The following is a 26,447-nucleotide window of genomic DNA, read 5'->3' as shown; positions in this document are numbered from 1 at the left end:
CCTGTCTGAAACAGTTAACTCTTGTGTGCTGTCCAGGTCTGGTGGACCTGTTTTCAGTGTTTACAAGACACATTAATCATTATTAGAGCATTCAGTAATGACAATCTGATCTGTTTACTTGAACTTGGCCAAGAAAGGCTTATAAATGAGACTTCCTCTCAGTTATGTGCTGACTTTTGATAAACTCTAACTATAAACCTTCTTGAACCAGAACTTAGACTCAAAGATAAAAGCTGTTTGGCTCTTAAAGCTCAGTCTGCTCCTCTAATACAACAACATGTAAACCAACGTTTAACTCACCTTCAAGGCAAGAATGGATTCACTGAGAAAAATTTAAAATGAGAAATGTCATTTTAGATCAATGTACGGTGGCCCTGTGATGCCAAACACACACACCACAAGGAAATATGACGTCTGGCACAACTGCGACATCTGTCTGCTGAATTTTATGAGGTCAAGTGTAACAGTGTGCATAATAAAGCTCCCAAGAGTAGATGTTAGTATTATTTATTTCTGTCATGCACAAACCATTTTTTGTAGAATATGTTTTAAAGTGAATTCATTCATGAGAATAACAGAATATAATCTAATGTAATGTCACCACAGCTTCAGTGACAAACTACAGCCAACAGGTGGCAGCACATCTCTTTTCATGTCATTAACACCTGATAATAATCACAGCCATTCAACCGCCACTGCTCCTCACTTGAAGGCCTGTTTCTGTTTTGCTCATATTTTAAAGCTCAGGGGGGAGAAACAGATGTTCAGTGGCTTCCAGATGTTCTTCTAGTCAGGAATTAACAACTGTAGAGATGAAGATGCAGAAAAAACACAGGACAGAGATCAGCCAGCCCACAGAAGCACTGCTGACACACACCTGTTCTCCTGCCCACACACACGCACACAGTGTCCGCAGCTTTAGTCTTATTATTAAGTCTGACCACATCCTGTTCACAGAATTACACACAGACCAAGTAGCGACCAGCAGAAAAGAAAGAAAGTACAGCAACAATCTGATGATCTGATTGTGGGGGGGATGTGCAGTTGTTCGTTTTTACGTGGCTGTTTCGGACAAACGGGAAACATCCACAGCAAAGAACATTACTGAAATGAACATTTTGACCAGTTGTGTTTGTGTTGTGCTGAGTCATTTATTTACAGGCTGTGCTCAGAGAAGTCATCTTCTGACCTGTTTCATTTTCTGGAAGTGAAAGTCACAGTGGATCAGTTACATCAGTCCCCATGGTGACTGTCTATCAAATGTCTATCCACAGGTCACTGTGATACATGTCGCCACTATGGAGCAAGTCAACAGTTTGTATCATCAGACGAACGCCATTCCCATTCTCTCTGCGGGTTCAGAAAACCTGTAATCGGTAAAAATATGAGGAAATATACTGAGGTCTGACTTCCAGTATGAGATAAGCTTTTACTCAACAGGATTTATCTTTATTGGCATTCATGACAAAGTTCATGAACTCGTGGCTTCTGACTGATTAAACCAATGTGACTGACGATCAGCTGTTTTTTTTAAAATTTATTTTGGAAGCAAAGTGCACTCATGAGTAACAGACACTGCAGATTCCTCACTTCCAGTGTGACATTATTATGACAGAGACAGAAAAGCAGTTCCTGCGAAAGAAAAAGACAAAAACAGACCTTAATGGATCCTTTAAGGTCTGGATGTGAGGGAGTGTTGAAGGTGCTGGAAGTTGTGATCTTTTGAACACGACATAGTGAAACTAAGCTGTTATCTCCACAAGATGGACTTATCTCTGACACCACAGCTGCACTCGTCAGCCATCACGAAACGCTGTTTTGGTAGTTATTTTTGAAGAATTATCTACAGGACATTCTCCCCAAAACATAAAAACTGCATGTACAGACTCAGTAGTCAAATCTGACATCAAGTGGTTTAAAAATTTGCTGACTTTGACCAAAATAACGTTTTTAAAAGCTTTGCTTGCCCTGGAAGTTAAACTGTCTTTAAGGTCAGTGTCAGCTAACCAGACGTGACTGGAGGGTCGAGTCAATAAAGCTTGATAAAGTCTGGAAGGTTAATATTTATACTGTGTCGTGTTTGTGAGCACAGTGTACTTCTGAGCAGGAGTGGAAATAACCCGAGTGCATCTGAAATGAGCCACAGCCATTCCTGCTACATACCAAAAACAGTATCAGGGGGAATTTAGGAACATTTTAGTCACCGTTACAGGAAATACTTCAAACATTTTCTGTTTCCCGCTTCTTGACTGTGTTGATTTAACTCCTTTTTTTTCTCTTTTCATTTCAATTTTGGACTCAACTAAGCACGTTCATTTCTACAGAAAAGTATTTAAAAAACACCCAGAATTGTAATTACTTAGCCTTAAATGAAGAAAGAGGAAGTGCACAAGTGTAAACAGGCTGAAGTTAATGACATAGTTCCCCTATTTTTGTTTTAATCAGAGAAAAAGCCCCTAGAGGAAAAAAAACATCAAACAAACCCTTCACTCTGTTACTTGTGATGTCTGAGGCTCTCACTTTATTTCTATGATGAGTTCAGATCAACAGTCCAGCCAACTGCACAACACTCACACAGATAAGGTACAGGCACAGAAGACAAAAGAACATAAATATAATACAAATATGTCACAAAAAACAAAGATTCAATATAAAAATGGTGCTGAGAAATGAACATGTGTAAATGCATACATATGAACACACATTTTCTATGTATTATTTACTAATTTGAGCCAAGTGATCCACTTGTGTATAACTGATGCTGGACACAAAGTATACAAACAACAGCTAAACATGGAGGGAGGCCTCATTTCTCTCCACGAGTTTCATACCTCGTTCCTCCTGCTGACTCCTGATATGACCGCTCATCCTGCTCACTTTCAGTTTTTCAGGTTTTAATTTTGAACACCTGTCCATCTTCTTCCACTTTCCTTTTACACATTGCACTGTCCCTTTGGAGCTTCAAATATCTATTTTATTCTTTTTTTGGACAGTGGATATTTACAATGAACTTGGCTCGTCACTCTGTCAGAGTCAGACTGGATATTAAGGATCCACAACATTTGAACTGACAAACTAAAGAAGATCAGTGGGGAGTAACAAAACAAAAAACAAAAAGTGAAATATTAACATATTGAGTACATCAGATAAATAAAGACATAAATTCTTAAAAGTTCTGAGAACAGATCGATAAAAATCAGAAACCTCTGGACTGTTTTCAGAGCAGCTGCTGCTTTTAGAGCTCAGAGGAAGTCCCTCTGACCTCTGTAGCATCACCACAGACCTCAAACGTGCAAACAGCAAACAAATTGTATTTAAAACTAACTTGAACATCATGACTGAGCAGTTTTCTGATGAGTTTCAACGCCTGAAGGCAGCACAACAGGCGAGGATGCAGATCAGGAGAAAGGGTGAGATCCTGAGGCATCAGGACAGGAAACGAGCCGAACTGTCAGGGGCTGAAAGCACCAACTGACTCAGATTGTGTTAAAAAGTCTTCAGAATTAAAATCCTTCCTATTCACCAGATTAATGTTTGAGTGAACTCCTGAAAATGAAAGTCAATGGAAACATCAACCTTGCAACTTGTGCAGAGGAACAAATTTAAGTGGACATGACGGAAAGTCTTAAAACGGCGACGCCCGAGGTGGAGATCTGAATGTGAGATCAGCTGAGTTTAAATCACTGATAAGGTTTCTGATATTTACAGATCCAACTCAAAACGTTGCACAACTCATATAATAACGCAATAAAACCATTAAGATAATGGTTTGTATGTTTAAAAATAAATAAATATTATGGTTATACTATAATCACATATTACATTACCTGACTTGTGTTTGGTGAATTATTTTGTTCTAATGGAGGCAATGGGCAGAAAGAAGGAAGTCGCTGATTGGCTGCAGTTGCCACAAATAGCAGCAAGTAAAATAAACTGTTTAAAGGTGCAAAATAAAAGCTTAAGCACTTTATTAACTTTTTTAATTAGCTGTGAGAACCTGCTAACCGTGCTACTGTGGCCCCATTTTAATGCTCTGTCTAAACTGATTTACTGTACTTGTGTCTCCTCCACCTCTCTACCTGCAAAAAGCTCCACTACGCTCACCTGCTGTCCTCCACCTGCCGCCTGTTCTCACAGTAAAATCAAGCTCTGCAGAAAACTGCACAGAATAAAGTTACAGCTTAAAAGAAAAAAAGGAAACGAAATAAAAACAGACTTAAAGTCATTATAAAGCTTGTTGCAGCCACAGCATTGACCTAATGTTACTTTTAATGATTGATGGGTGAACATGACTCCCGAATGTGACCTGAGATCAGAGGAGTGGTGCATCGAACCCTTGTTGCTGTGAGGGGAGCGCTGTCAACAGAACCTTTGTTTGTGCTGTCTGCTTGGCAACAGGGTCAGAAAATAATATTTTACACATCGTCTGATACATTTCAGATCAGCTCTTTTTCAGGTGGATGTTTATAATGTTCATGTTCCCTGTATTTTGATGATTTCTTTTTTCTGTGCACACATACAGCAGCACTAAGAATAACAAGAAAACTTACAAAAACAGCAACAATACCTATAGCTAAAAATAATGTCTTCTTGTCAGGTTTATCCTCGCTTCCTGCAGAGAAAAAACAAAAAACAAAACAGGTGTGAGGACTCAGGTACGCTGACAGTATTTCTTCTTTTACACTTTGAAATACTGCAAACAGTAATAAACGCTGAGCAGCATCACTGCGGTCGTGTTTCAGAGACTGACACTTTTATTTTCTCCCTCTAAAACTGCTGCATGTATATCAAGTAAAGCACCTTTCAAATAAAAGCACAAAAACAAGCAACAGAACTAAATATAAACTTAAATATACAATTCAAAATACATTTTCCCCATGGAAAGAAGCAGGGGTGCACCCAAAGATGAGAGTGCAGGGTGACACTAGACCCCCAGAAATCTAAAATTTCAGTTCATTATTTTACCTTTTTAGTTATAATTGTACTGATACTGATATATTACTCGAATAATATAGTTAAACCCACCCAGAAGTATAACCCAATAAAAATCCCCATTTTATACATTAAAAGGAAGCACATATTAATGCTGCAACAACTATGATCCAATCATATCATGCACATTTTACTGTATAATTTATTCTGCTATAGGTACTCTAAAGCTAAAGTACTAGAATGAGTACACAACTTTGTAAATCAGTTATTCAACACTACACTCAGTTTAAACTCACACGGACTCTTTTCATGTCATCTTTATCTCGGCTGCACACCAGCCTCAAAATCAGACTCTTTTCAACCAGCTGCCTGCACCATCTTTGTTTCTTGCTTCACTGCACCACCACATTCAAAACTCTGAACTATGAGACAGTCCAGGTTAGTCCGTGGACTTCAAACATATAAAATGCACTCAGGCGTTATAATAATGTCACACAGAGCATGGAAAAAAAGAGCAATAGCAGATATCTGAATAAAAATAAAACAATAAAACACAATAAACAACTGCGTCAGGTCAGATATGTCACCACCTGTCACTGCAGGATGTATCATTATATCTCAGACCACAGTAGAAACAGAAAATAAGATCACTGCAGTCTGCAGTGAAGATTTCATAAACATCGAAGTCTGAGCTAAATTCAGAGCCCATCCAAAGAAGACTAAGATATAATCAAATCCTTTCCAGTGACGTAGGTTGGGGATTTTTCTCCTCTTTCTTTTATCAGATGGTGGAAACTAACATGCATGGTCTTCTGTTTTTATCATGAATGAACAGATAATGCTTCCTTCCGAAAAGCCAGCGGCACAGTTCAGAGAGACAAAAAGCTCTTTTGTACTTAGCCGTGCAGTGAAGGGCTGCAATTTGGGTCTACATGTCCCTACAAGTCAGAAGAAGAATAAGTAGTAAAGTAAACCTCTCAACTCACCAGAGTCTGTGACTGTGAGGTTGATGGACTTCCTGGAATCACTCTTGACTCTCTGACCGCTGCTGAGATCACTGGTTATAATCCGACACTCATATGTTCCTGTATCGTTGACGTTGACGTTCTTCAGAGTCACAGAAACATCTCCGTTTTTCATAGACGGGTCTGTCAGCTCCACTCGGCCTTTAAAACGCTCATGCTGGTAGCTTTCGTATGAGCGCCCGTTTCGGTAGAAGAAGACGTATCCATCTGTCTTAATCTCAGGTATGCTCCACTCTAACAGGGTGATATTTACACCCCTGGGATCCTGACAGTGAAGAGTGACATCTTGTCCAGACCTCACTGTTATATCTGTGTGCAAAGACAAAAGAAAAAAGCAAACATTGATAATGTATCATACTGCATCTCTTTAAGATGTATCGTGTAAAAGAGCTAATGTGAGTCCCTCTAAAGTAAAGTTGTTTTTTTTCCCAGTACATGAGCATATTCAGAGACTTCTGACAGGAAAAGGACAGGAAGCACTGAAAAAGTCTAAAAAACATCAGTGGACTAGAGTAATGGATTCCTGCAGCTCGACATACATCCAAAACAAGGCCAAGGACCTTAGAGAAGATGTGCATCTCTTGAAGATGCACTTTCACCACCATCTCTGCTGTATTTTAAAGTAACATGAAAAGTCACAAATGTCCTTGATAGAAGTAGGTTAGAGTCTTCTGCTTGTATTCAGGACTTCATGCAGGATTTATGGGGATTCGTACCTTTTCTATCTCGGTTTGTGCTTTATTTACATGAAACAAAGAACAAAAATGCACTGTTGAGTCAAATCACATACAGATGTTAGGAGAGTCAGAATACAAGTTCCTATTCAAGTCTGTTATGAGCCTACTGTGTTGTTTGTTGGGAAAAGGGTCCTCCATAAATGTGCATGTGTCACCTGCTTGTGTGAATTACTTTTTATTCCAGGAGATGCACAACGAAAGAGAACAAAAGAATCAAGCTCAAAGTGACCTCATCCACCTCTGTGATTATAACCTGCTCATGTGCACGCAACTTTAGAGGAGAGACAAAAACACCTGACTCAGGTTACAACACTCGATGTTTGTTTGTGTCTGACTGGCTTATTTAAGATCACCCTCAAGGGATTAACAGGTTTCTTGAAATTCCCTGCTGAACAGAAACACCTTGAGTAACGATCTCTTCCCTAAGAACACCAGACTCAAATCGTATGGTACAAAGTATTGGTCAGACTTTGTGGCTCTCTTTTTTAAAAATTTGCACATTTTCTTCCTAGCGCAGTTTCCAAGAAACACTCAACTATGTTGACTGTTACTACAACAAAGAACCCACAATGACAAAGCTGTGATGCCCTTGAATTCTCAGGAAATGTTTTCCCAGAAATTCCCATTGTAACATTTGTATAACCTTAAAGATTTGTTAATAAAAACCGAATAGAATAGAATAGAAAAGCCCTCTCCTGTCATTGTACATGTACAATGAAATTGTGGGTGTGCCACACAAACTGGGCAAGTATAAAATCTAAAAAGTAAGAGAGCAGGAACAAACATGATGAACGTGTACAAAGCAAGAGAAAAAGCAGGGATTAAAGGGATTAAAGAGCAGGTTGTAAAGTGTGTTTCGTGTAGCACACTCAGTGATGATCAATGGCCATGAGTACCATTCACAGAGAGTTGGGGAATGGCTGCAATCACAGCGTTGTAAGATGGTGACAGATGTACCCTTAGGCCCCCTCTTCGATTCAGAGATGGTCTTTCCCTTTCACGTAAATGGCCTCCTTGACTCCGCCCTCAAACCAGCGTTCTTCCCTGTCCAGGATGTGTACATCCTCATCCTTGAAAGAGTGTCCACTGGCCTGTAGGTGTAAATAGACTGCAGAGTCCTGGCCATCTTACAATGCTGTGATTGCAGCCATTGCCCCACTCTCTGTGAATGGTACTCATGGCCATTGGTCAGTGATTGTTGATCAATGGTCATGAGAATTTGCATAATTAAGATTAAGGAACTGACCTCCCAGCCCATTGTTCCTTCATGGTTTCAGTCATTATGCAAATGTACTGTTTATAAGGTTTGGGGAAACCTGCAGTCAGCTGAGACTGAAGAAGTCACTTGGATGAGTGATGAAACATTTCTCCCACAAAACGCTACGTCCAGATGAACAGAATCAACTTTTGGAGATTTCAAAGGCAACATCAAATTACACGGATATGAACAACATCTATAAACCTATATGTCTGGAAGCTATGTTGCTAAATACAATAACATGCGATAGTTTTGTAACATATTAGGTCATTTTCTGATTTCATGCAGAAATGGCCATCTGAGTGCACAATCACAAGACAGCCTGCCATCACACTGGTAAGATTTCTTTATACATTATGAAAATGTAGTAACATCATTGCTACATCGATTACCTTCCCTAGTACTCGCAACACAGTGCAGAAAACAAAGGCGTTACACCACCGGGAGGCAAAAAAACTGATAAATACTTTTTGTGCCTGTGATGTATCAGTAATCACCATACATACTAAAATATTTAGGTAAATATGTTAACAATATGACAACTTAAAACTACTGGTATAATGATTTCTGTGTTGTTCTACTTGCAACAAATATGCACCAAAAGGATTTATCTGTCAGAGGGAGAAAAATAAATTAAAAAAACAAAACAAAATCAGCAAGACGTGACTGACTGATTACAGTATCTTATCAGTCACGCTAGTTAAAATGAAAAATGAAACCAGCCTTTAAAGGTGTGCTGTGAGTTTAGGTCATGTATGTAGAACCAGTGAGCTCTCTAGTTAACAGTCTGAACATATGTGGCCTTTATATTTGAATCGCATTCCATGATAACCTCGACCATCTTAGATATTACACTATTGTAAAACTATGGTATTATTGTATTATTGTAGTAAATTGTGCTGTAAAGACACCTTGTTACTAATTAGGCAACGTTTTCTATGATAAACGTAACTACAGTTTTCTGAAGTAACGGGCTATGGTAGTCATTAACAGCAGATCCTTCGATCCTTGGCCTATCCTTGTGTCAGGCTGAATCCTATCCATTTGTAGCAATATATTTCAAAATGAGCTTTCTTAAAAGTGCAACTGTACATTTTCATTTTTAGCTGTATTCCAGGTATATTCCACCTGTGTTATACCTCAGTCAGCTTGTCATTTTGTGGTTTGGGTGTCTTTTTTAAAGATTTCCTCTGAGGTCTTAGAGTTAAAAGCTATAAATAAGCTTATAAAATAAACTAATCTTGTTCCATCAGCTATTCTCCAGGAGCTCTGTGGGAATATTGTGGAACACCAGCAACAACCACCCATGATGAGTCCTTTCAACAAGGAGTCATTTCCAGACCATTATGGAAAAACCTGTGAGATCTCCTTATTATTCACAGATACATTAGCTATATATGGTCTGTCTTCCTCTTGTCACCCCCGCTAGGAGCAGACGCCAACTGAGCGCTGCAAGAGGGTCCATGCTCACAGGTGCTGCTAATAAGGAGCCAATCAGACACCCGATTGTCAGCACGTGGACCAGAATCTTAAAATTACATTCAAAAGAAGAATAGTCTGTTTGGCGTTGCGAGAGAAGATTTGGCAAGTTTTTGAATGGGTGTAACCCAGATACTGAACTCTGCTGCTCTGGGTTAGGGTTAAGGCGTGTTATTTATTTGCTTTGTAAATGCAATGTTTACTGTTTCCTGTCTTTTTCTTCCCTTTCAGTTCCAGTAAGATAGAGGCAGGGGAACTCCAGGCCTCAAGGGTGGCCTTGAGGTTTTAGATGTGTCCCTGATCCAGCACAGCTGATTTAAATGGCTGAATTAGCTCCTCAAGATGTCTTGAAGTTCTCCAGAGGCCTGCTAATGAACTAATCATTTGACTCAGGTGTATTGATCCAGGGTGAGATCTAAAACCTGCAGGACACCGGCCCTTAAGGCTTTGAGTTCCCCACCTCTGCAGTAAGACATCAATAACTGATGTTTTAGATGTGCAAAAGATCAAATATGGACAATATATAAGTATTGGTGGTCCTGAGGTGGGTGGTAGGTGATGGAAGCATGCAGTCCAAATCAACCTCTGCTTAAAGCCACTCAACACCTCGTGCTGGTATTCCAGGTAAACTGGTTCTTATGTTAACTGGTTAGATTTGTTTACTTATTCGACTCTCAGTGTTCCAGATGTTGGATCCGCAGATTTATCATTTTCACTGAGTGTTCATCTGTCTGTCAGTGTGTTATGTGGTTTGACAAGATTAAAGACCTCTGCAAAAAAAAAAAAAAAAAACAATCTCCAGCTCCAGCTCCTAGAAATGTGTACCAGTATTATCTCCCAACAACAATGAAATTATTTTAATTAAAAAATAATAATAAACTTTTGACGAGCCAGTGTTTTCCTCACGACACCATAGATCAGCTCAATAGACCTTTGAGTTTACCTGCATATATCCTGTTGACCTGTCAGCTGTTTAACATCTGCTGATTTAGGAAACACCCAAGTTAACCAGTGATAAGAGTCAAAGTTTAATGTGATCAGCTGCTGCTCGATATAACATGATGTCATCGTAATCTTCTGCACAAGATAAGCAAACAAACAGGATTTAAAAGAAGAGCGATGTACACTGAGATGACTACAGAGCACTTTATAAGCAAATCTGTTGCTTTAATGAGAATCTGGGCTGTTTGCTTTTGAAATAAACAGATTTCCTGACACACATCTATCCGATTGGTACCTCAGTAATATAGTTTTGCCACCATTTGTTTAAATGCAAAAAATATCATCCTCTCGAAGTGGAACACGGAGAGTGGAACAAACCAGTTAAGCTGGAACACCAGCTCTGATTATAACAAATGGACAGGAAACGCCTTTCATTTACTTAACAATATTCATGCCTGCAGGCAATGCATTCAATCTCACTCACCCATCACTTCAAACTCGTCCCTTTGATGCAACATTCTGCCTATATCAAGAAAGAAACCGCAGTTTCACTTTTGTTTCACTGCAAATCTGCAGATTTAAAGAGCAGCAGTGAATCTCAAAGACATATTTATCATCTTGCTCACATTTGATTTTATTTACCATCAGATGGGTCACAATTACGATTTCAGGTGGCTGCTCGCTGCAAACACGCTGCTATTAATGATTACATTTGAACAGCTGTTAAAAAAAAATTCCCTAAAAATCTTGCGTCACAGCGCTTGGCAGACTGCCAACTCCTCTGTTTGTTTAGCAACTCACCTTCTAATGCCGCTGTCTCAAAAGTCAGAAGAAGAAGAAGAAGAAGAAGAATGTGAGACATTTCTGCAGAACAACTCACAACCGACCCCCCTGAAGTTGCTGGAAACTGGATGTGTGTACATTTGTTGTGCCAAGGAGTCTGAGTGAAGGTGTGGTCTGCTGTGTTTAAGGACACGCCCCTGCGTTTTACACTGCACAGTCTTCACAATATCTCTGTGTGACTGTGATCACACTGTGTTGTTGTTGTTGTTGTTGTTGTTGTTGTTGTTGTTGTTGCTGCTGCTGTCTTTGTAGAGTGGAAATTTATAATCACTTCGTACATTAGTTATATCTAACTATAAAAACTGTGCTGATCTATTTTATGTCTATGTCTAACTTCTCACTGTAGCCCAACAGAACCGGACTGTGTTGTTCATCATTTGGTCGAACCCACAGCGCGCACACTGTAAGGTTCACGGAGACGTGGGCTGGAAACCTGCATCAGCTGTCTCAGCGGGGTTTAGCTCTGAAGCTGCACACACTGTTTACCTCGCCTTAAATCACACGCTAGCGGCAGAGCGTGGAGCTGTTTGTTTACTGATGATTTCAACCACAAAAACATATTGCACCATATTGTCAGTGTCAGCTGTTAACCTCAACCATCTCTCTCATCGTCAGCACCCCGCTATATCCTCCTACACACCGCAACACTGCCCTGATCTCTCTCCCCTGTTTTTTTTTGTCGCCTAGAGGAAGAAAGATCATCCAGGAAGTGTTTATATTGTTTATTAGTGTTTATTATATATTCATTTTGCTTTTTGCTTTTTGTTTTGTTTCTATTATTCCACTATAGATGCTGGAGAAATAATATTTGGTTTCAACCTGTGTATTTCTGTAAATGCGAAATGACTGACTGCCCTCTAGTGTCCGTCAGCGGTCACAGCAGGTTTAATTCTTACTCATAATGATCGAAATGTTTAACTAACACTGCGCAAGATGAACTAACTGTAATAAACTGTTTTCAGCAGTAGTTTTACAACCAGGAAACTCAAAATCTGTCGAAATGCCTCAGACTCTGCACGTTGATGCATTCAGGGACATCAAGGGAAAAGCGCTCATTCTAACCCAGGATACACGAAGACGTCAGAGGACACCTTCCGCTTGCTTTCTAAGTGCTCACGTTTAAAGTCTGCATTTAACAACAACCTGTTCCACATGTGTGCGGGTAGAGAAAGAAAAGGGAGTGAAAAGTCGTCGAATCCAAGAATGACATGAACTCACCTGGTCATCGTCTTTGGCTTCCTGAGGTAAAACCGCCCCCCTTTGCATTCATGTGTGCGGGCGACCGTCACACGGACGTCCATGAGGGAAAAAAGGAATGAAAAGCAAAACACTGCGTTTAAATCCTCCCAGTCTCACAATTCTCGCTGAGTGACAGCAGGGCTGTCATTGGTTTCGATCAGGTGGCACTTTGAATGAAGCATGGCTGCAGCACAGCAGCGCATGTCCGACACTTTTCTTCCGCATCGCTTTTTTTCAAGTTAACTTTATTAACATACTGACACGTTCAACAAGTTAAATCCCGAAAGGGCATCCTGTAGTTAGGGCGTAACAGTGCACCGGCGAGTAAATTAAAAAAAAAAAAAAATCTCTCCATGTGTGTGAAATACACAATAGCGTAAGAATTTGCACAACAACACAGACAAATTTCCATTTACACAAGAAAGATATATAAAGTCTGCTCTCACAGCTGTCAGTTCTGTGTTGTTTGTGTAGCAAAGTTGCATTTCTGTGCATGAGAAGTTAATCAAATAACTGAAAGTTTCAATTTTGTTATATGGTGCAAATCATATACAGGCCAGAATAACTGCTTACATAAATGTCCTACATTTTACATGTTGAGGTTGGTTCATTCAGGTCATGATAATTTCCTCAAAGACTAAGCGACAAACACTAAAACAAATTTTATGAAGGTTTAAAAATAATAATATTCAGGTGCCCACAGCTTTGACATGTTTCATTCTTTCTCATTCATCACTTTAATAAACTCTGTGATTCATATTTCAGCTTCAAACCTGAAACTTACAGGACTTTCCTTTTTTCTTTCTTTCTTTTTTTTTTTTTTTCATAGAACTGCTTCAGAGAAACCACAGGGCCTCTAAACTGCACGGCAAGAGGAAGGAGGAGGGTTCAAGTGCTTCAGTGGAACAAGAAGATCTCAGATCTGTGTGGCACGATGGGACGAACACGTCTTCTGTGGCCGCTCTGTAAGTACCACATGCTGCCTGTAAATCTTAATGCGTGACTTGAAGGTGTTCTGCTGAGAGTGGCAGCGAGACAGAGAGACAGGGATTTGCTTTCATTTAATACTCAATAACTGTGATAATGACCTTGAGATAAATGGGCAAGAGATGAGACTACAAAGAGGAAGATGCAACTTTTAGGATGGTGTAAGAAGGTTTAAGTAGAAGTGTGCACATCAGCTCTTTTTATCCAGCTGCTTTACATCTGTAACAGGAGGTTATAACATTTCACTTTATTAACGTCATTAAAAATGTGATTTTGCACATAAACCACTGCAGTTTTAAACTGTATCCTCACCTCCTCCTACACTGCACATCCTGTTTAAAGAAGTCATTTTGAGTTCATCAGTTGGAAATTAATTTGTGGTCACAGTTCTGCTGCTCCTATAAACGGATTTTGGTATCTGTTGTGCTTCGTTTTCAGCCCTGATGTCGCTGCTCTGCTGCACAACTAACCAAGGTGAGGGACAACCTGCTTTATGACAAACATTTTATATAAAAATAAAAGAGCATAAAAAAGAGTCCACAGAGCACTGAGCCAGTGCTGGCCTGTAACTGAGCTGAGAGTGAAAAACAGTAGAGACAGAATAGAAACTGGTTAGGCTCAGATGTACCAGCGGTGAGAGTCAGAGCAGCTTTAATGCACGGTTGGTGAAGTGAAACTCTGTGTGCTAAAATTCGGTCAAACATTTAAAAAAATTACTTGATTCAGTTTAATATTTGAATAAAAATCCAGGTCATTGTATTTTTAATGATCTTATAAAAGCTCAGCCTTCTGGTTTCAAATAGTGTCAGCTAGTTACCAAGACGTGAGCAGAAGCAGCTCCTGACACGGAAGTCGATACATTTCTTGTCAAAGATATTACTATAAGAGTCAAGTGAACAAGCTCCGTGCGCTTTTGAGGCCTAATTAGTAAAAGAAAGTGGGTGAATGTAAAAGGGTTAGTATCATGTTGTCTTCAGAGTGACCTGTAAATCTTAGTTAAAGTGATCGGATGTGCTTTTAACATAGATTGAGAGAAATTCATGAATATCCAGTGACATACATTTTCAGCTCTCACCAAACAGTCTACCTAAAAATATTAAAAATCTGCTGTTACAGTTCGGTATCTTTTTTCCCATCAAACATGCTCAAAATTTCAAATTGAATTGAGTCTTTTTTTTGGTGTTGGTTGTGTATGATGAGGTTTATCCCTTATATTTAAATGTGTGAGCTGCTGTTCACACCTGTTTGAGGGGGAAGAAGGTTGGTGTTGAGTGAGAGGAGCTAAAACATTTTGCTTCAATGAGATGATGAACTAAGAGGCACATAGGACACTTATGTAAAACCCACAGTGTTTGACCACTACATGAACATCTGCACACCTGGTTAGTTCAACATGTCAGCCATCAGGATTCTGTCTAAGTAAACAGAACAGCAGCACTCACAGAAAAACAATACTAAGAAGAAAGTTTACTGAGTGCAGCTGTTCTGTTTATTGTTGTATTACTGCATTGCAACAGATTTAGGATTTGGAATTTAATAAACTGTTACATTATATTTTATTTAACAAGATCTACCTGCCTTTTAACATCTACTAGTATATCAGGATAGAGATGAGATTCATCAGGGTGATTTGTGACAGAAGGATAGCAGCAAGATTGAAAGGGAAGGATTTTGGTATCTGATCAACAAGATGTTACAGAAGCTGCACTAGTGGATCCTCTTTCATGCTCTCTATGTGAAAAAATATATAAATAATTGTTTATGTTTTTCTCACAGCTCGTCTGACTGTGAGTCCCAACAGCTCTCAGTTCTTTGAATATGAGTTTGTGTCTCTGAGCTGTGAGGAGGACGACAGCTCTGCTGGATGGACTCTGAGGAGAAACACAAGCAAACAACAGAGGACTCAGTGTGGAACTGAATATGGAAACTCAGCTGGTTCTTCCTGTAACTTCAACCCCATTGCCACCTTGGACAGTGGAGTTTACTGGTGTGAGTCCAGAGAGGGTCCCATCAGTAACATGGTTAACCTGACAGTCACTGGTAAGCTGAGTGTGTGGAGTTAGTGTTGATGAAGCTGTGTGTAAATGGATGAAATGCTGTAGTTTGTCTCTGTGTTGAGGTGGATCAGTGATCCTGCAGAGTCCTGTCCTCCCTGTGATGGAGGGAGATGACGTCACTCTGCTCTGTAAAACAAAGACCACTCCCTCCAACCTCCCAGCTGCTTTCTATAAAGATGGCTCCCTCATCAGGAAGCAGCCTACAGGTCACATGACCATCCAGCATGTTTCCAGGTCTGATGAAGGCCTCTACAAGTGTGACATCAGCGGTCATGGAGAGTCTCCATCCAGCTGGATCACTGTCACAGGTGAGGCTTTTGTTTATTTTACATATTTTAGACCAAAAGCAACTCAAAGTGACCACAAAGATCCCTTTTTCTCTTTAATTCCAGGGTCTTCCACCTCTCCTCCTCCATCAGCTTCCACTGCCTCCCTCCCCTCCTCATTTTCCTTTCCTCCTCCTCCTCCTCCTCCTCCTCCTTCTCAGCAGTCCTCTCCTCCTCTCTCTGTGCTGGTTTCTGTTCCCCTCATATTTGGGCTGCTACTGCTGGTTGTACTGGTTGTACTGGTTAGGCGATGTGTCCGGAGGAAACCTGAAGGTGAGACACACATTCTGCTCACAGTTAATGTGAACATGTTAAATAGCTTAAAGGAAAAAAATTGAATCAAATATCTCTAAGTGTGGCCAGTCACACTAATCTAAGTGGATAAGCAGCACTGGAGACCAAACACATCTAGGTGTGATTATGAGGTAAACTGTTCCTTTAAAAATGGTCACATGGTGCACAGGATGTGTTAATTTCACATTTTTATATTTGTGAGTTGTTGAGCCATAGACCTTCACATTATTAAGTAAAGTCTAAAAGTCAGTTTTAAGCTACTTATAGTCAAACTGATTGAGATAATTTATGATAATCATCATATTTGAAATATATTCTCATATTTTAATATTTATGATTAGTTTGTGTTTTCAGACTTTATGGTCAAAGAGACTGGATGAGAGCAGATGCTCTGCTGCCATCCAGCTATCTGACTGTATAAAAAGAGCGTTCAGAAAGATTTTTGAAAGAGTTACTGTTTTATTTCAGCTTCATTAAAAACACAATGCTTTATACATATTAATATGTTGAAGCAGCAGTAACGGTTGTATTATCAGAGGGAAATCTTTGGTATTTGCAGAGAGAGATCCTGCAGCTGCTGCCTCCTACTCATCAGTGAAAAGAACAGCAGCAAACCACCGAAAGGAATCAAACAGCAAACGAGGTACGCAAAGTTTCCTGTTATATAATCTCAGAAGTCTTTGATGGTTCTCTGATGGTTCCACAACAGGGTCTGCCCAGCTCGTGCTTGGGGTTTTTACAACATGTGTGTTGGCTCAGACACCCACGTTTGATTAGGTAGCATGTTAATACTGTCAGTACTTTCAAAGCTTCACTTTACGACCAAATACCCGTGTGTTTGAACTGCATGCTGAAGAAGGAGAAGAAGAAGAAGAAGAAGAAGAAGAAGAAGCTCTGCTGCAGTCCAGTTTCAGTTTCTCACCCCTGGACTGAGAGAAAGAAACACCTCGATTTTTTAATTTCGGTTTCACTCCTCATGTTCTCATCATTAGCGCTTTCCTACATTTTACACACCATCCACCAAACGGTTGCAGTGATTTTCAGATTTCATAACTTTATATTTTTCACAATCAGAATACTTCATTAATCCCTAATAAAATGATGTGTTTTATTCACAATAGAACACAGAAAACATACAAATTGTATAAACTGAAAAATCCTACTTTTTCTCCTTTTTAAATTTGAATAGAGTTGGACAGGGTCATGTCAAACAAAAACAACAGTCTGTAAACATGTGGGAACTGGTGCTGCTGGACTTTTAGGAGAGGAATGTTGTCTCATTCTTGTCCCATAGAGGATTCCAGCTGCTCAAAGTCCTGCAAGAAGGACAATTCACCACTTGGACTCTTCTACTACAAATTCACGCTGTCGTAATAGATGCAGTATGCAGTTTGGCATTGTCTTGCTGAAATATGCGGAGCCTTTCCTGAAAAATACGTCTGGACAGCTTGCTCCAAAACCTGCATACATTTTTCAACCCTGACTTTTGCCTTTCCACATGTGCAAGCTGCCGATTTTATACAAACACCCCCAAATGATCAGAGATACAGACTTTTCAGCTGAGGTCTGATATGAAGCCCAATGCTCCCTCTCCTTCTTCACAGATGGTGAATTTTTGCAGTGCTCCTGAGCCCGTGCAGTCATTTGCATGAAAGAGTCGAGTTTGTGCTGTCTGAATGCTCAAAACATGGACCTCAAGTAGCACTGAGGGCCCCTGTGCACAGAGATTCCTTCAGATTCTCTGAATTTGTTGGTGATATTATGCACTGTAGATGATGAGATATCCAAAGGTTTTGGTAATTTTATGTGGAGAAACTTGTCTTGTTGAGAAATTGCTTCACGATTTGTAGACGCAGTTTGTTGCAGATCAGTGGTCTTCATTTCTGAGAAGCTCTTTTTGTACCCAGTCATGTTCCTGACCTGCTGCCAGTTAACCTGATTAGATGCAGCATCGTTCTCCAGCTGTTTCTTTTTCACTTTTCCAGGCTTTTGTTGACCCGTCCCAACCTTTTCATAAAACATTAAAATGACTCTTTTTCAACATTTCAAATGTTTTCTGTGTTTCATTGTGAATAAAAAAGGTGGTTACGAGTTTTCATACAGTGTCAACATGTTTCTGGATTTCGGCTGTATTAATATTCCAAATGCTGAAGCAGCAGCAGTACCAGTCCTGTTGTTTATGGAAAGTCTGACTTTGTTTTACAGAGCAAGATCCTGCACCAGATGCCACCTACTCCTTACTGGAAAGAACAACAGCAAACAGCCAGCATGAGTCAAATGTGATCAGAGGTATGAAACGTTTCCTGTTACACAGTCTCTAAACTCGTTGATGATCCTCTGATGTTTCCTCAGGATGTTTACACGTGTGTCGGATGCACCTTGAGACAGCGGTGATTCATTAAGGATGATGCTCCGCAGAAATATTGAAATGCTCTCTCTTTGTGATGTGCTGTCATCAAATGTTTAAGTGATTTATTTGCACTCTTTAGAGTTTTTTTCCCCCAGGTTTTAATAACGTGTGGGGTCATTCTTAGCCAGGTTTTAATAGTTGAGCTTTTCCTTAGCTACTTCTTTGCTTGACATAGGCCAATAATTTGACCCATCTGAAACACAGCAACATCATATCTTCTGATATGATGTTATTATTATCATTATTATTATTATTATTATCATTATTATTATTATTATTATTATGATAGCGCTATTATTCCACGCTGGAATGCAGGGGGGTGGGGGTGGGGGGGTGGGGGGGGTGGGGGGGGGGTCCCATTTCACTGCAGGGCAACCTGCATGTGGCCAATAAAGCCTTGATTGATTGATTGATTGACATGACAAAAAAGCCTCCGACTAAAAATTAAAAAACCTCATTAAACAGAACAAAGTGAAGTTCAAGCCGTCCAGCATCCACAGCTGAATCCTTTGTTGGGAACTAAAGCTGGTTCCCTGTAACGATGTTAATAAACCACATTAACACACTAACCTCATCATGTCACCACCCTTTTTATTAAATACAGTCAAAGTTTGTCCATTGGACTCTCACAGAGAGCCAAACCCATTTTGTGTGTGATGTATCGACAAAACAAGTTAAACTTTATAATGATGATTTACTAAATGGTAAACGTGGTCAGATCAATGTAAAAAACAGAACAAAACCCCATATGTTTAGTATTTTTCTTTGAAATTGGTTTTGCAAAATATTTTTAATGCATCATGTAAAAGTGAGACATGTTTCTGAGTCAGTTGGGAGCTTTGTGGCCATTAAGCTTCCTGTTTTATTAACTAACACAGTCTGTAAACATGTGGGAACCTCAGCAGAGGTGTAAAAGAGGCTTTCGGTTAAACACCAGACATGCTGCATCCTCCTGCTTGCAGGTCTAATTTATGAAAAGTCCAAATTTTTCTCACCCTCAAACAACAGTATCAGTCGCATGACTTTGTCTTGTCTTGCAGAGAGCGATCCCGCTGCAGTTTATTCTTTACTGTATGGAACAGCTGACGTCAGCTATGCACAGATCGCCATCAGGACAAACAGCAGTCACAGAGGTACAGCTGCTCCTCTTTCATGCTCGCTGCACAAACTCCTCTGTAGGAAAGTTTAGCAAAAGTGCAACAGCACACACTGTGAAAATCACCATGATAACAGCAGGGAGTTAATGCAAAGTAGCACCTCTGCAGTGTAGAAAGCACCGCGTGGTCACATGAATGTGGTTATTAGCTCTGGGAGGGGGATAAACTATAATATTAGAAACACACAGCTGTGGCAGACAAATCCTGGTTTGTGTGATGAAGACAGTACATTCTGTAACTACAGTAAGAAAACATGTTGTATAAATGTGAAGGTGGTGTAAATAACTCTGAGATGTCAGGAGACGAGGAAATAAAAGGTGCCTTTGTAAGTTAGCAAAGTTATCACATCACAGCTCTGTCATTCATATAAACAAGGCCTGAATACAACTACAAATGCATGTTTATACATTTAAATATTGGTCATTATATTCATGAGATTCAGGTGTTTATACAGTGTATAAGACAGATTTAGTTTTAGTCTTTCACCTGCAGTGTTAAACTCCTCCTGCTCACATCAGTCAGTGAATAGCTTCTCAGTGATAAACTGAGCCAGTGCAGGACTAAACCTGTAATCTGTGTGTTTGTATTCAGATCTTCCAACAGACTCAGCGGTCATCTACTCCTCACTGAAGCAGACCCACACACCTTCACCACAGTGTAACCAGTCTGACCAGTGACGTCCAGCTCGCTGCCAAACACATCCCTGCACTGCCCTCTATATTATTTATTATTTATTTAATCCTGTGTGTGTTTACAGTCGTACAGCTGCACTGGACCAGTTTGAATGTAGAGCTGAGGATGAAGTGGAAAGTTTATGTTTGTCTTTAATAAAACATTTTAAATACAAAACAGTTTCCCCCTCACTGAACACACCTGTGCAACACCAGAGATTTAAAGAGGAGACCGATTTCTGCCCTGAAGCAGACTTCAAATTTTATGCAGAAGGTGCAATCTAAAGGAGACAGGAGACTGCAAGGCGGTGTCTGGGGAGAATGTAGCTAGGCAGCATTACATGGTAGTTTATAGGATGACTTCAGACATCAAGAAGAAGAAGTAAGTGAAGGCAGAGGCAAGGATCACATGGTGGAAGTTGAAGAAGGAAGACTGTTTCTAAAATAATAATAACTTAGCATAGATTTATGAAAAATAGCAACTGAGCAGGTAAAGATTTCTTGCTTGTCACACTGCAGTCTGCAACAGAAGTCAGTATTAACTTTTCATTATGTTTTGGAACATAAAAACTGAAAAAGCATCAAACACGCAGCATTTAAAAACTGTTATTAGAGGAAATGTAAATATGTTCCATCGTAATTTGAAGAGTATTTGCATTCATATATGAATTTATGTTTGATTATTCAACCAAGGGTGGAAAAAATAGTGTAGTAATCATCACCATCAGCTCACAGGAGTCTTTCTGCCTGGAGTGACTCATGACTCAGAGTAAAGCTGGTACGCCGTCTTCCTCCAAAAATACAATAGACTCATAGAGGGGTTACATTAACTTGTAGTTAATTTAACCACAAGTTGGTTGTCTATTCGTGTTAGTCCTCTGACAGACGGGGCTAACATGCAGGTAATCTGTCCAGCGTGTGCCCCACCTTTCCCTCTATGACTGCTGGGAAAGGCTGCAACAGGATAAGTGTTAAAGTGTGTGCAGCCCGCAGAACAGCTGTGACTCTTGTTGCTGTGCTCTCTGCTCTGATGATGGAGCTTCATTTCTCTGCAAACTCTGTATTTACAGTTTTTGTGCTATTAAAGTTCAGAGTGGAAGCCACTGTGCACTGTGGGACAAACTAAAGCTTCTGTACTGCCACCTAATGGCTATATTTATACAACACTGTGATGCTAAAGTTTGCCTCTGATTCACATTTGGACATCTCAAGGTGAGGAGGAAATGTGAGAAGAGAGGAGTAAGTCAGCGGGTGTTTTAAATGAAGGACCCATCCTTACCTCAGAACCTCATTTTAAAATGATTTAAATGTGATGTTTTGCACAGCTGTAACATCTGTCTGCTGTATTAAACCATGTCAGGTCCAATGGCGTTCATGAAAGTTGCGTTTTTATGGCTTTTGCATAAAATTGCGTACAATTCGCAAAATGACACAAAATTAAAATTTTTCATTCATTCATCGATTTATTTCTCTTCCACATACATAACAAAACAGTGAATGATGGAGAGTACGATCATTTTAAACAACACAAAAGGAAAGTGATGATTTGAGAAGGATGAAGAAGACAAGGAGGGTCAAAACATCAAGGCAATCTAAAATCCACCTTTCGTCACAGCTCCAGTAAGAAACTATAGCCAGTAGGTGGCAGCATATCTCCTTTCTCTTTATTAATACTTCATGATCAAGCCACTCCTCCATCATCACTTCTCCCTTTAAGGCCTGTTTCTATTTTGCTCACATTTTAAATGTCATCACTCTGTTTTAATAGGACAACTATGAATCAAAGTTAATCCAATCGTATTACTATCACACTGTCTATATTTAATTCATATTTATAATTTGATTCAACTTTTATTTGTGAATTGAGATTTAAGAATCTGGACCATGATGTTGACATAATGATGAAAAATGAACATTAGTTCAATGTTGTCTCGTAATCTGGACTTCTCTATTCCTCAGACATCCACAGGTTTCCACTCTTCATCCTCTTCTTAGCTGGCCTCAGACTTTTCACTTGTTAGTCAAATTTCCACCAGCAGAAACTATTTTTACTCACAGCAAATAGCAAATTACCTCACACTGCATAAGCTAAACAAACCACATGTTTTAAAGGGACATGAGGCTTTGGAAACAGCTGCTGGTGGTGGTGCTGCATTCAGGTACATGAAAGAAAATACACGTAAGAACAAGGCTCCTATTTACTCATGTGAATAGTCCTCATTGGACCTGCTTGACAGGTGTGCTGATAAAAGAAGTCACTTATAAACTTCTGTCAAAAGTGGGAATTTCTCAGTGAACATGTGATTGCTATTTTCACATTTCCCAGTGAAAGAGCCCTGGGAGACATATCTAAAAATAATTAAGAAGACAGATGCTAAACATCAGTTTTCTCTGAATAAGGAAAAAAAAAATCAGGTGACCACCTTTCCTGACACTTTCCGTTCTTTCTTCTTCATCACTACAATACATTCCATGATTCACAACTCAGCTTAAAACTAAAAGGTCAGAGACATTTTTCTCCAGAAGTGCTGCAGACAAACCACAGACCCTCCACACTGAGCTACTGAGAGGAAGGAGGAGGGTTTAACTGTCGCATTTGAGCAGAATGATATCACACCTTTGTGTGCCACGATGGGACAAACACTTCTTCTGTGGCTGCTCCGTAAGTACAGATGCTTTCTTAAACTTTTTATGTTTATTGAAGTTAATTTGTTTTAAAGTGGCCATGAGATAAAACAAAATATATTTTACTTCAATCAATAACTGTTAATGACCATGTAGAAAAAAAATGTCTAAAGGAAAAGTGTCCAGGAGATAAAAATGTAAAGAGGAAGACTTTGAAGACCGTGGCTTCTCAATAAAAAGAAAAGGGAAAAATGTACTCCTGACTATCTGAGTTGCTTTAATTTTGTTCAAAGTTTCACTTTGTGGTCGATGCTGCAGATAAACCACCACAGTGTTAAACTACATCATCACCTCTGCTAACAGGACACATCCTGTTCAAAGAAGCTGTTTTGACTTTATCAGTCTGAGGCTCAGTTTGTGGTCACTGCTCCTCTATGCTTATATTTGTTATTAAAGCAAAAACTCCTTAAAAGACGCTGAATCTTTATGATCCTGTGTTTTCTTTTCAGTTCTAATGTTTCTCCTCTGCTCCACAACAAATCAAGGTCAGTGATCCTGTCCTGTGACGAAACCATAAAACAGGCCTTTCCCAGCAGAGAACTGAGCCACAAGGAGCAAAAATAGAGCCAGAATAGAGACAGATTAGGATCACTAAATGCAGTAAAACTGAACAGAAGAAAACGTGTGGGTCAGTTCAATATTTGTGTAAAAATGTATTAACAACATTAATGGTTTACACCAGTTAAAGATGACACCTCAACAGAAGCAGTCCCTTACTTTCTAGTAAGAGTGTGAATACAGAGAACCAACAGCTTCAACCTGACAGCCCCATGCTGCTGCTTGGACAGTCTAACAGTTTTCTTTATTTTATGTTATGTGTGCTGTTTTAACATCTACTGAACAAGCTGCTCTGCTCTTCACCTTCATTCTGCAACACAAACACATCAAGAAAGATCTTTTTAACATATAGTTTATTCATTGAGTCTGATTTTATTTAACCCTTTCATGCATGGTGGTCACCACAGTGGACAGTTATTCAAAGGCTGTTTTCTTGTATTTGTGTCAGTGTTGATGGTAAACTTGCACACAAATTACTACTGATACACAGAGAGGAGAGAGGCTGAGGAGTCATGAGTAAGTTTCAACTATTTTTCATTGCACTGGACAACAACAGAAGTAACTAATATATTACTACATAAGTTTAAAAACAAATAAAAATATTTTTGTTATTTAATAGTTTCTACACAGTTTATATTATTTATTTGTTTGTCAAATTCATGAGTCAAAACATTAAAAATACTCTTTGAAAAGTACATGTTTAACAAATTAAGTTCAAAAACCTTTTTTCATGACTAAATATGAAAAAAATTCTAATTCTAAAAAATCCTGTTTGAGGTTGTCATAATCATGCATGAAAGGGTTTAATGTTTTTGCTCAAAAATATAAATTGCCTCACAGCTCGTCTGACTGAGTCCCAGCAGCTCTCAGTTCTTTAAAGGAGACTTTGTGTTTTATGACTCATAATCTTTACTTTATTTATGCTGATATAAAATCATACATGGATACTTTTAGAAATATTAATAACACAAATGCTGAAACAAGAGTAGTAACAAAAGTAGGAATCATTTACGTTTGATTTTGCAGAGATCCTGCAGCAGCTGCCACCTCCTCATCAGTGAGAAGAACCTCAGCAGACGGCCGACACGGATCGATCAGGAGAAGAGGTACGACAAGTTTCCTGTTAGAAAATCACACTCTTTAAAGTTCCTCTGCTGTTTCCATAAGAAGAGTTTTAAACATGTATTGTGATTAAATTTGTGGCTCTTTTGGCTCTTTTGACTTTGCATCAGCTGATCAGGTCACATTTATCATTTTCAATACGTTGGTTTAGGATCAAAACATAATATTTTTTCAATGTTTTTTTTTTTTGTCCGGCGTTAATGTCAGAATCCTAAAACACTAAAATGACACTAAAGTAAAACAAGCAGACGAGTAAGATAATTCCTGAATAATGGAGAAGTGTACTGATAATGATTTTCAACAACAAAAGCGATGAGCAGAACTGTTGTAACTACAAAGGAATAAAACTGATAAGTTTTACCATGAAGTTAAGGGAAAAAGTAACTGAAGCAAGATTAAAAAGAGAAATGAGAGAAGTGACGTTCAGTGTGCAGCAGCATGGCTTCATGCAGAGAAAGAGCTCTACTGATGTGATGTTTGGTTTGAGAGTGCCGTTGGCGAAGTGCAGAGAAGGTCAGAAGAAGCTTCAGTGTGTCTTTGTGTATCTACAGAAAACAGATGACAGAGTCCTCAGAGAGGAACTGTGGTGCAGTGCAGTGGTGATGGAAAGGTTGACAAATGAGCTCAGGCAGGAGTCTCTGTGGATTATAATGTTTGCAGATGACATTGTGATCTGTAGTGAGAGTAGGGAACAGGGTGAAGAGAGTGTTAACAGCACTCCGATCATTTTAACTACAGACAACTTTTCAAACTCCTAAAGTTTGGCCGTTAGACTCTCACAGTGAGCCGAAATGTTCATGTTTTCTGTGTACTGCATGAACACAGAACAGTTAAGCTTTGGTAAATGGTAATATTAGCACCTCTGTGGTCATTAAGCTTCCTGTTTTGAGACTTAAACTCAGCAGAGGTGTTACAGTCACTTCAGGTTAAGGAGAGGATGTGCTGTGGCCCCATGTTTGCAGCTCTAATCTATAAAGTCCAACATTTCATCCCAAAACAAAAGGTTTGTATCAGTCACATGACTTTGTATGACTGAGAATTATCCAGCCGCAGGTTATTCTTCAGTGCAAAGAAATGTTAACAAATGCACAGATCTCCACTATGACAAACTGCAGACACAGAGGTACAGCTGCTCCCTTTTTCACACTGCAAAAACTGCCCTTTGGAAAAAAAAAAAAGGTTCAGATCTCAGCCTGCAGCAGCAGACACAGTGATAACCACCATTAGTTCCTGTGGTCACATGAACATGATCATCAGCTCAACACATCAGACTACAAAAGAAGATCACACTATATTAGAAAATATCCATCCATCCATGTTCTTACACTTGTTTGAATTCAGGTTTTGGTGGCAGCAGTGTGAGCAGAGAAGTCCAGAGTCACCCTGATCAACTCTTCTAGCTCATCTGGGGAAACAGAGTCATTCCCAAGCATGCAGAGAAAAACCTAACCTAGGAGACATCCTATTCAGATGCCAGAGCCACCATAACTGTCTCCCTTTAATGTGGAGGAGCAGTGGTCTACTCCGACTCCCTCTCGAATGAGAGAGCTCCTCAGCCTGTCATAATAGGAACGTGGTGGGAACGTAGACTAACCACTTGCTCCTCTGTATCTTCTCTGTGATAAACAGAGCCGGTGCATTTTTTTCTCATGTTTACCTCCTGACAGTCAAACGTCTTTATTCTGTGTTTGTGTTCAGATGTTTCATTAGAGACAACAGTCATCT

The 26,447-nt window shown here is 39.4% G+C and overlaps 1 protein-coding gene and 2 long non-coding RNA genes across 5 annotated transcripts in view; 2 read left to right on the top strand and 1 right to left on the bottom strand.

Annotated features, from left to right (window-relative positions):
- Positions 1–2,490: 2,490 nt before the first annotated feature.
- On the bottom strand, positions 2,491–11,326 carry LOC120436299 (coxsackievirus and adenovirus receptor homolog). Of its 2 annotated transcripts, XM_039607068.1 has the most exons (4): positions 11,175–11,317; positions 10,858–10,896; positions 5,919–6,266; positions 2,491–4,612 (listed from the first exon to the last, which is right to left on the bottom strand). In XM_039607068.1, the coding sequence occupies exons 1-4, from the start codon at positions 11,233–11,235 to the stop codon at positions 4,437–4,439; spliced, it is 624 nt and encodes a 207-aa protein (XP_039463002.1). In that variant the 5' UTR covers positions 11,236–11,317; the 3' UTR covers positions 2,491–4,436. The 2 variants fall into 2 exon arrangements, with proteins under 2 accessions (XP_039463002.1, XP_039463007.1); XM_039607073.1 differs by lacking the exon at positions 10,858–10,896 and having other exon boundaries at positions 11,175–11,326.
- Positions 11,327–15,940: 4,614 nt separating this feature from the next.
- Positions 15,941–20,514, top strand: LOC116334457. Its single transcript, XR_004200558.2, has 5 exons — positions 15,941–16,098; positions 16,679–16,762; positions 18,325–18,408; positions 19,570–19,662; positions 20,278–20,514. It is a non-coding gene; the product is annotated as an uncharacterized LOC116334457 (long non-coding RNA).
- A 2,376-nt stretch (positions 20,515–22,890) lies between these two features.
- The window catches only part of LOC120437408, a 4,169-nt gene continuing 612 nt past the window's right edge, over positions 22,891–26,447 (top strand). Inside the window, exons 1-4 of one of the 2 annotated variants that reach the window (XR_005611104.1) lie at positions 22,891–23,019; positions 23,492–23,527; positions 24,627–24,706; positions 26,421–26,447. The exon at positions 26,421–26,447 is cut by the window's right edge and continues 612 nt beyond it. This is a non-coding gene — a long non-coding RNA (uncharacterized LOC120437408). Of the gene's footprint in view, positions 23,020–23,491; positions 23,528–24,626; positions 24,707–26,063 lie in introns of both variants that reach the window. The other variant, XR_005611103.1, reaches the window with a different exon arrangement.

This window comes from Oreochromis aureus, linkage group 3 (assembly GCF_013358895.1).
Source record: "Oreochromis aureus strain Israel breed Guangdong linkage group 3, ZZ_aureus, whole genome shotgun sequence".
Classification (NCBI taxonomy): Eukaryota; Metazoa; Chordata; class Actinopteri; order Cichliformes; family Cichlidae; genus Oreochromis; species Oreochromis aureus.
Note: the sequence above shows the minus strand (reverse complement) of the source record. Positions and strands in the feature narration are given on the sequence as shown.

Coding starts and splice junctions, on each gene's coding strand:
- LOC120436299 (XM_039607068.1), bottom strand. CDS start 11,235: ATGTCTCACATTCTTCTTCTTCTTCTTCTTCTTCTGACTTTTGAGACA. Junction 10,897..11,174: donor TGAGACAGCGGCATTAGAAG/GTGAGTTGCTAA, acceptor TTCTTGATATAG/GCAGAATGTTGCATCAAAGG. Junction 4,613..5,918: donor CCTCACAGTCACAGACTCTG/GTGAGTTGAGAG, acceptor TTTTCTCTGCAG/GAAGCGAGGATAAACCTGAC.